The sequence below is a fragment of the Meleagris gallopavo genome, chromosome 2, assembly GCF_905368555.1.
Source record: "Meleagris gallopavo chromosome 2, MGAL_WU_HG_1.1, whole genome shotgun sequence".
Classification (NCBI taxonomy): domain Eukaryota; kingdom Metazoa; phylum Chordata; class Aves; order Galliformes; family Phasianidae; genus Meleagris; species Meleagris gallopavo.
The window spans coordinates 54,424,694-54,438,501 of NC_139405.1; the positions used below are offsets into that span (position 1 = coordinate 54,424,694).

Below are 13,808 nucleotides of genomic sequence, written 5' to 3' on the forward strand. Positions count from 1 at the left end.
AAGAAGCTTTTGAAAGCACAGTCCACTTTTATTGTGGGCCTTGAGTTTGAAGAAATGCACTTCCTTGCAAAAATTGATTTCACAACTATAAAAACTATTTTAATTCCTATCTTTGCTAATATAAGTGAAAAGCTTTATTGGAAACTGAGATTTCCAATCCCTGCTTAAGACATGCTGAAACATTTGTCCCATTCCTCATTATTAGTTAGGTTCATAGTTCTATAGCAAAATTTTCCTCTTGGCTGGTCTAAATTTCTCCCAGTTGCATTGAGTGCTCTGTTATATCATGGGAAAGCAGGCAAAGGATTGCTAGAACAATCTTTGCAGTAAGGACAACTTTATTTTGTACTATGGTTTGGTACTTCAGCCTAACACAATCTAGACAAAACTCAACAGAGCACAAGAGCTGCAAGAATGAGAATTTTCAGTATGAAAAAAGAAAGGATAAAATGTCCCTAAACCTGAAATCAGGTAAGTCAAATGTAGAAAAGATTTTTGTTTCAGACATTGGAGACAAGTAAGCACAGCAGTCTCTGCAACTAGTTGTAATTGGAAAATGAGCAGGGAAGTGCATCTGTAGGTATGGGTTTCACTAGAAGCAAATTCAGCAATAGAAGTCTTGATAGCACCTTGGCACAACATGTACTTGGCCAAGCAAGGAAAATATACATCAGCAGTTGGAGGGGTTATATTTAACAAATTGAGAGTGAGTGAAATTAGATCAGTTCTGAATACCGTAAACAGGTAACTAAAGGTATATAAAGAGTGACAGTTAGGAAATCAGGATTCAGTTTCTAACCAACCAGGGATTCTCCTGGATGGTTCCTTAAATTAGTTTGAATGATCTTTGCTCAAAATATGCTTTGTCCCTGTGATGTGGTCACTCAAATTACGTAAGCATATCACTCATAGGAAAATCAGACATTTCTTGTTTTCTTTAGCATGTTTGCATTGTATTGGAAAAATATGGAAAGATAACTTTTGTTATGACACATGAGATCCTTTTATTCATAAACACATTTTTGTGCAAATTATACTTCGCATATTTTATAAGTAATAATGAGAAAATCTTTCTGTGGGTAATGCTGATTCTTTATAAGTGTAACTGCAACCTCCTCAGGTATAATTCAGTAAAAAAAAAAACGAATGGTACTCACCTGTCTGTTCTTGGAAAGGTTCAGGTTTTTGATGATGCAAGCAGCATGGCCAGCAATCACAGGGTCTGTTGTGTGCACTGACAGGAGCATCCCCAGGCTCTGCAGTAGTTCAGTGCACACCAGAGCATCCTGAGAAAAGCAACCAGCATTTCCATTACATCAGTACAACAGTAAGTAGGTTGGACTTAGCTCTGCAAGAAAAGCATTACTTGATTCATTTAAACCAACAGCTAAGTGGTTCTGGCCAGTGCCTTTTCTCTCAAAATATGGCCTTCTGTCTGGCAAGGGAAGTTAATGGAGATGCAACAGCAGCAGCACCATGTCTTTAAGTACCCCAGCAGCTTACCCAACAGTAATAGACTGTACATTTAGGCCAACTTGTGATCAGTAAAGTGCTCTGAACAGCATCTTCTGAGACAATACACGTTTCTCTATTCTCTGATGGATATTTTAGAGAAGTTTTATGTTTTCCCCCTGAAAGTAGTTTTCCTCCCATATCAAATGGGTTTGCAACACCAGCCAGGTAGGTTCCTCAGCAGTATTTGGGTTAGGTCTACAGTTGAAAGCAATGTAAGATTTCCTCTTGGGAAACCTTTTTCTTTCTCTGTTCTTTATGTGATTCTTGTGTTCATTAGTAGTAGACTATTTTATTTATGTTACTTAGAAATTGAGACGCTTTTGTGTGTTTGGTGTAAAACAAATAACTGGTCCTATATATAATTGGGGGGAAAAAAAAAAAAAAGGATAATTCTGAACTTGAAAATCTGCTTCAGGACCACTGAAGCAGCACAAAAGGAAGTAGGAAGTTCTTAACAGTTTAACATGCATCTTTCTTTTGCATGGGTTAAATGACAAAGTATGTCTATTAGAGGCCTGGAGTAACTCCCTTATGAGGAAAGGCTGAGAGACCTGGGACTACTCAGCCTGGAGAAGATTGTGGGGGGAATCTTACTGATGCTTATAAATATCTAATGGCCAGAAGTCCAGTGAATGAGGCCAGGCTCTTTTCAGTAGTGTGCAGTGACAGAATGAGGGGCAATGGGCACAAACTGGAGCACAGGAAGTTCCATAATAACATGATGAAGAATTTCCTGCAAAGGTGACAGAGGGTGACTGGAACAGGCTTTCCAGAAAGGTTGCAGAGTTTCCATCTCTGGAGATATTCAAAACCCGCCTGGACACCTACCTGTGTAACCTACAGTAAGGAACCTGCTTTAGCAGGTTCCGTGATCTCCAGAGGTCCCTTCCAATCCCTCCGATTCTGTGATTCTATGATATATTTATTTTTTTCTTCATGTCACCTGACATCTTCACTTCTGTTTATTTTAAGCACTGTCATAACCAGCAGTATTAAAATAAGACATGAAAGTAGATGGAAAAGGCAGTACTTTGGCAAAATTCAGAGCATTAAAGAATCCTATATGTAGGCATGGCTGTAAACTTTCTCTAACTCTGTTTTTACTTGTCCTCAAAAGCAGAAATTGCATAATTTTAGATCATCCATTTCAGTTACCGTTAATGTTTTCTGTGCTTTTCGGACTACGTGTCCTCTTTTCTATGTAATCCTATTGATTGTAGTACCCTTATTTAATTTGCTACAGCACGAGAGGAGGAAATTGTCTATAGACTCTAAATGAACTTTCCAATATGTAATGACTTTCCTGCCAAGTCTCTTCCATCTATTTAGACCAATGCCAGCAAGTGACAGTGCTCTGAATTCTGCTGAGCCTCCTTGGCAGGCATGCAGCTGGGATCCAGACTTTGTTGGCTTGGTGCTGCACAGTGTGAGAGGCTCAGGAGAGAACTCTGAGTACAAGTGGTTTGATGGTTCAAGTGAGTATTGACCTAACTTCTCCTTGGGTTCAAAATAAAAGAGCAAGGAAAAGCATTCCAGCAAGAACTGTGCTCAGAATTGCAATGCTGTGCTCAAAATCCTTGGGTAGACAGTGCTTGCCAAGATGAATGTTATCATATTCATCAGGTAGCTCAATGGAAAAGCAAAGCTCTTTGTGCCTGGAATGGAAAGTCAGCAGCATCAGCTGGAGCTGACACATCCTTGCTCAAAAGAATGTGACTTAAAAGGCCACTTCCCACAGATACTGACTCTTTCCTTAGAATTTTAGGGCTGGGTTGTCCTTTGGAGAACTGAATAAAATTCCCCTGTAAGAGAGAAGTCGTTCAGTGCTCTCCGGGAACCACTGTCAGCAGCCAGGACAGTGACCAGAAGGAAGGGACGGTAGCTAGTATAAAGCATTCCTGAGGGTTTAATTCATGGTAATGAAAGGGCAGATGAATCCTGCCCTACTGTATCCTTGACAGCATTAGCAGTAATTCAAGCATCACTTGACTCAGTGGTAAAGGTTAGCTTTGTGTGGTCGTTTGTTTCCTAACAGCTGTTCCCATGGAGAAGTCCTCTTTCAGATGCTCAGAATTCACCCTGGGCGAGTGAAAGAAACCTTTTAAAGGCCTTGAAAATTCAGGCCACAGAAATGGGGAGGCCTGGGGAGGATGAGGTCAGCCTCTCCTCAGAACACGTGGCTCGCTCACTCCCTGGGGATGGCCCTGTTTTCTCACTGGGGAAAAAAAAAAAAAAAGCAGTAAATGTGATTGGATTTTTGCTGTAAACTTGCTCAGATTAAATTGCATTCAGTTGCAGCAGACAGCTCAACATGCCACAAGGACATGCGGTGCTAATGTGGTCTGCACAAAACCTTTGGAAAACTCAGTCCACTGATTGTGGCTCCATGGGCATTAAGCTTTTCCAATTTTTCCATCGTTTCCCTGAGTTAGAGGAGGCACAATTCATTTCATGCTGTGCCATGTACTTGCAACAGGATTTGAGGCAGCAGGTCTCCAGTGCCCTGGGGAAGTTCCAAGTCTCAGCCCCATCTGGGCCCAGCTGTGGTCACTGAGGCTGTCACTGATGCTTACAGTAGTGTGACAAGAAAGGTCCTTGCTTTCTTTTTTTTCCTTTATCTGCCCAAACTCCAACTCTCTCCCATGAGATTATTGATAGCTTAAGCCATCTAACAAAAACATTTCATATCTGTGTTCCTAAGGATGCCTTTAATCACTCAAATGGAAAAGTGTGTTTAAAAATGGTAATAATAATGTCTTCCACTACTTAGCAATTTGGTGCTTCATGTGGAGGATGAAAGTACAGCAGGTGTGCTTGTGTTGGTTGTTTGCTGCAGTTTTTTAGCCAGAGTTCTTCATGTGTTTGCATGGCATTACACTGCTGAATGGTAGCGTTTGCTTTGAACATGGGCAAAGAAACCATTCTGTACCTAAGGACACAAAGAGTCACAGGAAAGTTCTACTGAATTAGCTAAAGATCGATGGAGTTTTAACTCACCTCAAGTCTAATTTAAAAAAAAAAAAAAAGAATAAGTCTGCTGACAATCTGGAGAGCGAGGGGAACACAGGGAGTGCAGGGTGGTGTCCACTCAGCCAAGCAATCTGACACTCATCTCTACCTTTTCTATCCCCAGGGCCTCTTGACAGGTGATCCAATGAACTATGGGATTTCCAGCTTCCCTCTCACTACAACAGATAGGCTCCTTGGGTAGAAACAGTGCAGCTGGAGTAGGCAAAACCTCATCACTTGGGGCAGAAAGGGGAAGGGTTGGGAGATCTCACAGAGCATATGGGCACACCTCACAGAATGCTGTAACAGTGTTAATGCAGGCAGTGGCCAGAACTGTTCTTTCCCTCTAGCTCTCAGGGGATAAGCTGCCATACCTGGTTGTGTGCATGCTGGGACAGCACCCAGAACAGCGCAACAGCTGCACGACACGCATCTTCACTGCTGGACACCAGGATAGAGCATAGCCTGGGCAGGACATCCTTGGCAACCAGCTCGGCCTGTGTGTCTGCTGTGTGGAGAAGGTGATGATGAAATGTGAGGACATTAGAGGGGACAACCCAATCTCTGTGGTATAGGACAGTGCTCGGTATTTCGTTATAAAAAATTAAACCTCGTTCAGTCTGGTTCATTAGGCCAAGAATTAATACAGGTTTGAAAGCAGCACGTAGCTTTGGACACGCTTCATTTTATGTCTAAGCTCTGTGAGAAAAAATGAGGGGCATTTTCTGAGCAATTCATTGGCCTAAAACGCTGTAGTAGCAGAGAGACAGACAGACCTCCTTGAACACCACTTGTCTCAGTCTCGGTCCTTCTACAACACTGGCCCTGCAATCTCAAAGTCTCAAAGACCAGAGACACTAAGGAGCAAAGAGCAGGGCCTTTACTCCCTGCCCCACCATCATTGTGATTGCTTGATAGCAAGGTGCCTCCACAATTTCTAGATGAACAGCTTTACTTTGGGCCCTAGGACTCTAGTGCTGAACATGTAGCTCCTCTGCTTTCATCTCTAGAGTATGTTGTAGAAATGGATTGGGGTACTTAACAGGATAGGATTTTTTTTTAAGAGGATGACAAATGCTTGGGAGTGAATTACGGTTAATGAGAGATTCATGCCTTAGGAGAGGGCAGGCCACACTCAAGCAGCAATTTCAGGAGATGTTCTGTCCTAATCAAGGTTATAATGACTGGGAAATGTGGAGGGGAGCAAAAGGCCCGTGCATTCAAGATGTGTGCTGGCTCCCTCACTTTGGGTACTACCTCTTGCTGCCTTGGGCAGGTTTAGTTGAGTGCACACAGAACCTCCCTCTTCCTGCAGCATCCAACTAACATGCAAAAATGAGGGTGTCTCTGTTTTTAATGGGAAAGGTTGCCAACCTACCATGCTCATTACAAAAGGCAGAGAGAGAAAGGAAAAGAAATAGTGTGGTTCATTTATCTCTAACATGGTACTTACCCCTGGTAGCCAAATTTCTTAGGCAAACACATGCCTGGCTTGAAATCTTCTTGTGCCAAAGGGAAAAAGAAAAAGAGAGAAAAAGAGTGGTTTCAGTAACGTGTGTTCTTGGCTATTGTACTCAAAATAAATGTGACAATGCTGGCAAGCTATCACACTATCTTCAGAGCACAAATTTTGGGCCTTTTTTTTTAACCTTTTTTTTTTTTAAATGAGTTTGTTTCAACTTCCCCTAGATAAGTTGTTGATGAGGAAGGGCCAATGGAGTTCAGTTTTTGGATTGTTTTTGGATTATTTTTGGAATGTCAAATCAACTATAGGAAAATGTACAGACTGAATTTGTCTCATGTGCTTTTATTTATTTTCTTTTTCAACTAGGAGAGTCAACACAGAATTTAAGGCTTTACCCTTTAAATCCTGAATTGAACCTTGCTGAAGTTTTTAAAGAGAGTGGCTCCCAGCAAAGCAAGATTTTCTAGATGTTATTCTTTGAAGCCATGTAGTCAAAGCTAAGGATATCACAAGGAAGGGAAAAAAAGGGAGAAGTAGCATAAGTGCAAGAGCCTGGACAGAGCACTTCATATGCAGTTTCAAGTTTAAAGAAAATAGGTCACCTAGCCTAAAGGTAGTGTCCAGGGCTTTAATGATTCCCTTTTCTTTCTCCAAACATTGCTCTCATAGAACCTACATATATTTTAATGTGTGTCTTTCCTTGTGGGAAAGATGTCATAGAGGCAACTGTGCAGTAGATAAGCAGAAGTATGCCAGACTGAAACTGAAAGCCCAGCTTTATAGCTGTACTCTGATGCTAAACCTTCACGTAAAGAGAAGATTGCAGCTTTACCTTGTCCACAGAGGAGGACAGAAGAGAGATGAGCATGCGCAGCAGGAATCTGTCACCAATTCTCAGCATGGCCTCATGGTGCTGCGCGTTGGCTGCTATGTTGCTTAGGGCAGCACAGCTGTAATACTGCAGAGAGACAAGGGAAAAAAACAGAGAGAGAGGTGGTCAAAGTGATGACAACACTGAAGTGAGTCAAACTAAATTGGAGAAATCCTCAGACTGAGAGCTGAAGAAAATACAATGCTTTTTCATCTTCAACTATTTTGTGAGGTAGACCTGATAACAGCCTGAGTGCGCTGAGGAAAAACAAAGCTTTATCTGCTATTGCTACAACAGCAGCCATGCTGTGGCAGTGCACGCTGCACAAACCCACGTGCTCCCTGGTGTCTGGGAATGTCCTGCACTACAGCAGCTACTCCTCAGCTGACACCTACCTTAGCTCATCTACATGGACTGCATTGTATATTTAGACAGGTTGACTGGAGACGGATGTTGTCACTGCCCTAGCATGGTAAGAGATCATTTTCCAAAGATTTAAACATTAGTTCCAGGGAAGATTATACATATTAAAACATGTGGTACTTGGGAGGTATAATTAGAAGGAGCAGGTTGAACTGCAGAGAAAGAAATTTTAAGATGAATGTCAGGAGAACTAAGTGATGCTGATACAGTTTGCAGAAAGCAGTTCCAGAGGATCCATTACTTCTGGCATTTACAACTGAACCAAGGAGAACATTGGAGATAACAATCCTGTGCTTCTCAGACAAACTGAATGAACAAGTGGACTTACAAATCTGACTCATAGTTTTCATTAGCATACTTGAAATCAAGGAGCAATTCTGTTAACTGTGCAGAAATACAAGGTGTCTCGGGTAAGCATAAAACAGGAAGAGTTCTCAGACATCCCAAAAAATGAGAAAAAAATTCTTTGCAAGTTTTGCCTTCTAAAAGACTTATCAGAATTGTTTAGAGGGGAAGATCAAAAGAGTGCAGAAGAGCAGGCCTATCACCAGCTGATCTGATGGTCCAAAAGACACAGAAAGGTAGCTGTATAACAACTGTGTGCATGTATTAGTATATGCTGACATTATAAACCCTCTGTGGAGCTAAACAAATGATGTGCTTTGAATAGATGTTGTCTGACTGAGCTGAGTTCTTCCAAAATGCACTCACATGTCAGTCTGCTTCTCTGCAGAGCCTTCCCTTCCCTCTATCTTTGCATTTCTCAGTTCTGTAGTTTGTGCTCTCCCTACAGTCACACTCTCCTTGTTAGAAAATCTGGCCTGTGCCATACCTGCACTTCTGAGTCAGGGGACTCCAGCAGCAAGGTGAGAACTGGCAGGGCTCCTTCCTTGCACAAGACCAGTTGGATCCTCTCTGCCATTTAAGAAAACAAAGTTCTGTTAGTGTGTCCTTTCCCTTCCCTCTCTCTCACCTGGAGGCATTATTTAACAGGGATATGCACAATAGAGTGATTATGCTTATCCAAACATCAGAGCACACCATTTAGAGTTGGTGTAAGACAGTAGCGTGCAGTCATTTTAGCAAAATGACCTAGACTGGTTGATTACGCCTGCGCTGGTTTTCTGCTAAAGCCTATTGAGAGAATCTGATTTGGTGGAGAATATGAAAAACCAAGCATGATATTCACCACGCATGATTTCCACATAAAACAAACAATAAATGCAGAAGTGTAATAGTCAACTGTAAAAGTACTTGCCAAACATTCTCCTCACTGTATAGAAATAAGATATTCCTTAGGAGCATGTCATGTAGCTGTGTGGGATAATGGTGTCATGTGTATTTTGAGTAATCCAATATTGAGTTAGAGATACAAGTTAAACAGTATCACAGCTTGACTTTGCAGGACAAATTTGGATAATCCTTGTTGGATTGCTTCAAAGTACTACCAGTTGCGCTTATAGTTTTTTAGACCAAAATATTTCTTAAATAAATAATCATTATTTCTGTTTCTTTAATATTTTAATTGCTCGTACATTAATTCTTTGAGTTCAAAAGTCAAGCCTTCCTATTTTGGGTTTAGGTAAAAATGGGTTTGCATTAGATAAGGAGAGGCCAAACTGAAATAATCAGGCTATAGTATCATCATGAATACAATATGCAAACACTGTATAAAATAACTTATTGTGCAGATAAGCTTTTGTTCTCGTCTTAATCCTTTCAATTCATGTATCTTTCTACTGCTGAGGAATTTTCTTTCAGCAGTGTTAGTTAAACTGTTAGTCAGAAAGTACCTGATTGTGTAAGGTTGAGAATAGCACCAACTGCATTTTGTTGTACTCTAGGATCATAGGAATTGGCAAGAGACAGTAAAGGTGTAACTCCTCGAGCAGCGCCGATAGCCTCTCGGTTGGATTCTGGGGAAAAAAAATGAGACAGTGCCGCACAGTATCCTTTTACTGAGAGTTAGGAGCAGGACAGCAGGCAGGACTGGCTTTCTTTGGAGTATTGATTCATTTATGTACATTTCTAGACTGTTTAAACAATGGCCAGTCTCTGAAACCCTGTTGAGAGAAACATGAAACACAAACAAGCAAGAAATGTGAAAGTATTTGGATCAGATCATACCCCCAGGTGCCAACAAACTTAGAGATTTATAAGAACAAAACTTCTATTCCTGGAGCTGTTCTACACTAAGGAACTGATGTACACACACGCAGATAGTCAAGGATATCTATTCAAGCACAGTTCAGCAGGGATCAGTTTAGTATTCCAGATTAAATCCTTTTTTGCCTTCATATGTATATTTTATACCCAAAGAAAGACCTTTTGTAATGGAAAAAATATTCTCATTTTTGAGTGAAATAATTGCATTGGAAAAAGCCATCTATTTAAAAATATCTGTGTCACATGGGAAGCATTTACTCAGGTGAAATTTTCAGGTCAATTTTGTAAATAAGTCTTTCTCCAATATAATCCATCTGTGTACTCTTCTTTTGTTTCCTACAGTGAAAGCAGAAATTATTTAGTGCAGCTCCATCTGATGCAAACCAGTCTGATGTGATGTAAACTCTAATAAACTGGATAAAGGGGAGAGACAAAAAGATTGAGCATCCAGATATTGATCCTTCCTCATTCTTTCACACAATACACCCCATTAATTATGAGTGAGGAAGAAAAGGTCACATTTTGGCAAGGGCATTACAAATGTCTGGACAAAATTTGGGCATATTCTTTTGTCCACCCTCCTTTCTTGGATGGGGTAAGGAGAGCCTACGTCCTCTTGTGAAAGAGCTTCTCTGGGCCACATTTCCAGTCCAAAGATCTTCTGAAGGAAGCAGATGACCATGACAGAATATTGAGCCACTGTGTGCCTCAAAGATTTTTCTTCCTTTAAGAAGAAAAAAACAACAGTTTGGTTTGAAAATGGAAGCTCCATGATGGTGGTCGACACTGGAAGCCTGCAGTGGTGGGATGGGCTCATGTACGTGGGCTTGGCACCCTGCTCTCGCCTGGGAGTGACTGGAGCACCCACTCTCACTGTGGGAGAGTAGAAACCTCTATGACCAAAAAACTCTTTTTTCCCTTTTCTTTTGGTGATTCACTAGCTGAGAAATTCAGCTTCACCATCTTTATTAGAGCCCATTATTGTGGATTTGCTCGTTTTGTTTTTGCATAAATCATTTTCCCTTATCCCTCCTTCCATTCTCATTCTAATTTTAGTCAGATAATGTGAACACTGAACACTATCTGTTTCATCAACTTACAGCAGAATGGGTGAAAATATCTACCTCACCATGGTATATAATTGTATTATCATCTCCATGGCCTGTCTGTTATCACACAGAATCACAGAATTGTAGGTGTTGGAAGAGACCTCTTGGGATCATTGAGTCCAACCCCCTGCAAAACAGGCTCCTACAGCAGGCAGCACAGGTAGGCATCCAGGTGGGTCTTGAATATCTCCAGAGAAGAGTATCTCCAGAGAAGGAGAAAATCTACATAATGTGGTTCCTCCACTGATGCTGGTGCAGCAGTCAATTCCCCTGAGAGTGTTTTTAGAAGGGAACCATGTCTCCACATACTAATCTAAAGTAGCTGAATCACAAACATCTACTCAAACTGGGTTTGAATAATCCATGTGGAAACCTACATTTATAAATTCTTTCCTTTCACTTTCTGCTTTTTGTGTGCTTTAAAATTCTCCTGACAGCACAGCTTTGAATGTGCACTGTTTTTTGTTTAGCTTTATGGCCTCCCCAAACCCTTGCTGTGAACATTTAGTTCTGTTCTTATCTACTCTGAGGAGAGTTCTTATCCCAGAACTGATTGTTTCCACTCACAAATTGAAACAGATAATTGCAGATGTACGCATGTCCTCTTGCTTATCCAATGCCAGTATTGGAACCAACTGACCTTGAAATCCTTTTAATCTAAATGAGCTTGTTTGTTGTTTAGTTTTTGGCTATTTCTGGCAGCCAGTAAGTACTGGATATCCCAGTTCATGTATAACTTGCAGTCACATTACTAAACAACTTCACTCTGCACAGCCAGGGACGTGTATTGCAGCAGAGTTAAGACACGTTGCCACTCTTGGATTTAAAGTTTTAGTCACCTCAAAACTATCTAAAGGATCTTTCCAGTTTTGTTCTGCTTTTATGTTTATCTTTTAAAAAATATTCTCAAACAGGAATGGCATACTTGAAGGTCATGACTGAGCAACATTGTTTTCTCAAGCAGATCTTTTAAGATATCAGAGCACATGAGTTAGAATTAAAATAAACTCTAGCAAGTTGCTTCTTGCTTTAGTCTCATTGCTGTGGCAGCAAAACGTATTCTGAGAAAGAAATAAATGTATCCACTCTATCTAAATCCCAGTCAAATTGAGACACATGTTCAAAACTGATCTAAGTCCCAGGCAGCAACCCAGCCTATGCATTTGCAGGACTGTCTACCATTATGTTCAGCATATGCTTTCTTATGTAGGCTAGAAGTTCTTTGTGTACTTCATGTGATCTACTTGTGCTCAAAAGTACACTGGTACTTACAGAGTGTGCGGTGGTGATAGGTAACCATCCTCGATAGAGAATGCAACTGGAGTGGCTGAGGGCTCCCTGCAGCCTGGCTTAAGCAGAGACATCAAGGAGGGACAGAGTGCCTTCAATACTAATTAACATCTTTAGGTTCCAGAGGACATCCCTTTCTCTGCACTACTTACAACAGCTGGAGGGATCTGCCTCTGTAGATCTTCAGGAGAGAAACTCCACTAACTATACATATAACTAAAACAAAAGTCCTCCTATGCCCAGGAATCTCAAATTTGAAATAAAAAAAAGCAAATCAGCACTTTCACATGGTTGGATCCTGCTTATCCACTCTCCCTTCACAACATAAGTACCTAAGTGAGAAAGTTAAGCATCTACAATGCCTCTCACAGCCTCTTGGGATATCAGGTGGCAGCTTCCCATGCTGAGGGGGAAGTTGGTAAAAAAAAGAAGATAGGAAGGGAAATAAGCATTATTTATAAGTTTTAAGCAGACCTTTACATATTCTTTACACAAGAACAACGCAGTTTGAGAAAGGCATAATAAGCTAGACTAACATGATGACTTTTGGTAACAGTGGTTGAGCTTTGTTGCAACCCTCAACAAACTGGTGACAACACAAAATAGCAGCAGAGAGGATAAATCTAAATGGTAAATCAGTTGCAGGATGACAACAACACCATAATGCAAAAGACATAGATGTTATCATCAGATGTATCAGACACGTATTTTCCTAGATGTCACAGTAGAAGACATGGATGAGATCCCAGCTGAAGTATTGCATGTTTCTTATCTCTGTCTTTCAGAAGGGATAAATTCAAAATTAAACTCCTACAGCACTTATGTATGTCTTCTGACTGTAACAATGCTTGAGGTCTGTGGTACTGCAAAATAGCTATGTTCCATTTCTGGAACATATGCTTTACACCCAAAAGGGCTATGGAGATAAATGGAGAGTCTAATTTACAAAAGGAGTCTTAAATGAACTTGGCTTTCTCGTTCTAGTAAAATGAAAGATCTTCATTGGTATAGACATCAAAGAGGGAGAAATATTGAAGTTAAAAACCAATGTAGACACTAATTAAGATATGGTAGTTGTTAATATATTTAGGTTGGAGATCTAAAAAGGGTTTGTAACCGTAAGACAAAAAAGGCCAGAAACACTGAGAAGATTTTAACCAGAATCTCAAGAATTTGTGAAATAAGAATACCGAAAAGATACTAATGTGGCATCTGTTGACTCTTAATCCAATTGCAAGAAAGTGGTATCATATGGAAATATGACATAAAAGTTGAATGGATTCAGTGCAGAGGATAAAGGGAAAGAACAGCACACTCACCTGAAACAGCTAAAGTCATTGTGCAGGCACAGGAATTACACTGGACAGTGGGATCCTCTGACTCAAGCAGATCCAGAATTGGCTCAAGTAAACCCATTTGGACAACCATTTCTTTGTCAACTATTCACAGATTCAAAAACAAATGGACAAACAAGAAAGTAAATCGTTAAAGCCTTTGTTAAAAGAATATATCCTTCCTTTGTGGTCTATATTTTGACTACGCAATATAGCCTAACTAATATAGAAACAGCCTGAAAGGCACTTACAATGTCTTACTTGGTTTGCTTGATTCATTGTCAGACTCGAAAAAATGTAAGAGATGTTCAAATGCTTCCAAATATTTTTACCAGCAATTCTATTTTCAAACACACAGTTCATTCTGGAAACTGCAACTGCACTGTTCTGAAGTCTACCTTTATAAATATATTTTTAACATGTCCTCTGCAGCTCCAGATACTAACTCAATTAAACAGGTTCCAGAAGCTACAGAAGACAGCCAATTATATTAAAGATCTAAGCTTTTTTTTCCAAACTGTAAGCAATTTAAGAACAAGTTTCAGTTAATTAGTAAAAGGAAAATGAATGTAATCTCATAGGTATTTATTTCTGAGAGCTGTATCTGTTGCTTGAAAGGGTAAGTG

At 40.3% G+C, this 13,808-nt stretch overlaps 1 protein-coding gene across 3 annotated transcripts in view; it reads right to left on the reverse strand.

Moving 5' to 3' along the window:
* LOC104909729 (uncharacterized) overlaps positions 1 to 13,808 on the reverse strand; it is a 28,098-nt gene that overhangs the window by 8,980 nt on the left and 5,310 nt on the right. For 2 of the 3 annotated variants that reach the window (XM_085217228.1, XM_085217227.1), the window contains exons 4-10: positions 13,168 to 13,287; positions 9,077 to 9,199; positions 8,116 to 8,198; positions 6,822 to 6,947; positions 5,978 to 6,026; positions 4,899 to 5,032; positions 1,158 to 1,286 (exon numbers count right to left, since the gene is read on the reverse strand). In XM_085217228.1, the coding sequence (XP_085073354.1) occupies positions 1,158 to 1,286; positions 4,899 to 5,032; positions 5,978 to 6,026; positions 6,822 to 6,947; positions 8,116 to 8,198; positions 9,077 to 9,199; positions 13,168 to 13,287 (764 nt within the window). The remainder of the gene's footprint in view (positions 1 to 1,157; positions 1,287 to 4,898; positions 5,033 to 5,977; positions 6,027 to 6,821; positions 6,948 to 8,115; positions 8,199 to 9,076; positions 9,200 to 13,167; positions 13,288 to 13,808) is intronic. The other variant, XM_010707241.4, reaches the window with a different exon arrangement.